This window comes from Borostomias antarcticus (assembly GCF_949987555.1).
Source record: "Borostomias antarcticus genome assembly, chromosome: 12".
Classification (NCBI taxonomy): Eukaryota; Metazoa; Chordata; class Actinopteri; order Stomiiformes; family Stomiidae; genus Borostomias; species Borostomias antarcticus.
This window is the reverse complement of record NC_140245.1, coordinates 276647-279146: the sequence shown is the minus strand read 5'-3', so window position 1 is coordinate 279146 and position 2500 is coordinate 276647. Positions and strand designations below refer to the sequence as shown.

General features: G+C 51.6%; 1 protein-coding gene across 1 annotated transcript in view; it reads right to left on the bottom strand.

Annotated features, from left to right (window-relative positions):
• LOC311316298 (FYVE and coiled-coil domain-containing protein 1-like) overlaps positions 1–2500 on the bottom strand; it is a 16636-nt gene that overhangs the window by 8048 nt on the left and 6088 nt on the right. Inside the window, exons 7-11 of the mRNA XM_084447140.1 lie at positions 2397–2500; positions 2244–2355; positions 1738–1826; positions 1453–1571; positions 297–464 (exon numbers count right to left, since the gene is read on the bottom strand). The exon at positions 2397–2500 is cut by the window's right edge and continues 1837 nt beyond it. Coding sequence (XP_084303266.1) covers positions 297–464; positions 1453–1571; positions 1738–1826; positions 2244–2355; positions 2397–2500 — 592 coding nt within the window. The remainder of the gene's footprint in view (positions 1–296; positions 465–1452; positions 1572–1737; positions 1827–2243; positions 2356–2396) is intronic.

Sequence of the window (2500 nt, the reverse complement as noted above, 5' to 3'; positions counted from 1 at the left end):
CACACGCACACACACACAAACATATACACACATACATACATGCGCGCACACACACACACACACACACACACACACACACACACAGGACCGGCAGCTAATCAGGTGGTGACAGACAGGAAGTAGCTCTACCTGATCAGCTCTTCTAGTCAAGTGACAGGAAGTAGCTCTACCTGATCAGCTCTTCTAGTCAGGTGACAGGAAGTAGCTCTACCTGATCAGCTCTTCTAGTCAGGTGACAGGAAGTAGCTCTACCTGATCAGCTCTTCTAGTCAGGTGACAGGAAGTATCTCTCCTACCTGATCAGCTCGATCAGCCTCTCCTCCAGGTTGGTCTTGGTTCTGTAGAGGTCGTCTAGCTCGGCCGACGCCCTCAGGGCGGAGCTCTGCTGGTCCAGGGTGACCAGACGCAGACTCTCCCTCAGCTGGTCCGCCGTCCGCTGGGCCTCGGCCACGCCCTCCTGAGACCTGCGCAAGACCACGCTACCCGTCAGCCGCTACACATCATCCGCTACCTATCATCCGCTACACATCAGCCCCTACACATCAGCTCCTACCCATCATCCGCTACACATCATCCGCTACACATCATCCGCTACACATCAGCCGCTACCCATCAGCCCCTACACATCATCCTCTACACATCATCCGCTACACATCATCTGCTACACATCATCCGCTACCCATCAGCCCCTACACATCATCTGCTATACATCATCCGCTACACATCATCCGCTACACATCAGCCCCTACACATCAGCCCCTACACATCATCCGCTACACATCATCCGCTACACATCATCTGCTACCTATCATCCCCTACACATCATCCGCTACCCAGCTACTCTGGCTCTGGTATGGACTCATATTGTGTATAATACACACTGCACAGTAAGGTAATGGACTATCAACATACACAAGGTATTTGACCAGCAGAGGGTCGTGGATGATGAAACCAGCCTCAAAAACTCTGAGGAGAATTCCTCAAAAATATAAATGGTGAAAATGTATTATTCTTACAGGGGCACCTTTCAAACACGTACCAGACATTTCAAACACGTACCAGACATTTCAAACACGTACCAGACATTTCAAACACGTACCAGACATTTCAAACACGTACCAGACATTTCAAACACGTACCAGACAATTCAAAAAAGTACCAGACAATTCAAACATGTACCAGACATTTTAAACATGAACCAGACATTCCAAACATGTACCAGACATTTTAAACACGTACCAGACAATACAAACACGTACCAGACATTTCAAACACGTACCAGACATTTCAAACACGTACCAGACATTTCAAACATGAACCAGACATTTCAAACATGAACCAGACAATACAAACATGAACCAGACAATACAAACATGAACCAGACAATACAAACATGAACCAGACAATACAAACATGAACCAGACATTTCAAGCGTTTTCTTAAAAGCCGAACCTGGTCAGGTTCTCTTTCAGAAGGCCTCGCTCCTCCTCGCCCTGGCGGATGAGGTCCTCTGACGCGGCCAGCTGAGCGCTCTTCTCCTCCATCTCCAGAGCGTAGCCCTGATTCTCACTCTGATCAACACAGTTAGGTTTTTATCTTTTAAACGATAAGAAATTAATTCACAGACAAAAACCTTTGATAGAGGAAAAGGCTTCACATTACTGGTGTACAGTAACAGGACCACTTGTTCCAGTCAGAAAACATGGGCCTGTGTCTCGGAGAAGTGAAAAGCCTCACCTCCAGCTGTTTGACTCTGGTCTCCATGACAACAGCCATCTCCTGCTTCCCCTCTAGCTGTGACCTCACTTCCTGTAACTCCTTGTTCACTATCTGGATAGAGATGGACGACACACTCTCAGCATTACTGAAGTCAACAAACACTGGTCAGAAAAGACATCTCAAATCTTGTAGTGAAAATGATCAGGTCTATTATCTGCCATCTGCCTGGTGGTGATTGGCTGAATTGGGTTGGGATCTGGACAGTGCCTGGTGCTGATAGGCTAAAGTGGGTTGGGATCTGGACAGTGCCTGGTGCTGATAGGCTAACGTGGGTTGGGATCTGGACAGTGCCTGGTGCTGAAAGGCTGAAGTGGGTTGGGATCTGGACAGTGCCTGGTGCTGATAGGCTAACGTGGGTTGGGATCTGGACAGTGCCTGGTGCTGATAGGCTAACGTGGGTTGGGATCTGGACAGTGCCTGGTGCTGATAGGCTAACGTGGGTTGGGATCTGGACCGTGTCTGACCTGCAGCTGCTTCTGGTGCTCCATGCTCTGGCTGCTGAGCTGGAAGCGGAGGGCCTGCAGCGCCTCCTGACCGGTCTCCTGCTGGCCCCTGGCCTCCCCCCTGGCCTCCCCCCTGGCCTCCCCCCGGGCCTCCCCCCGGGCCTCCCCCCGGGCCCTGGCCTCCCCGCGGGCCCTGGCCGGCCTCTCGGCCCCGGGCAGCCCCGCCCCCTGGTGAAGCCGCTCGCGGAGGCGGCGGTTCTCCTGGCGCAGCTCCGCCA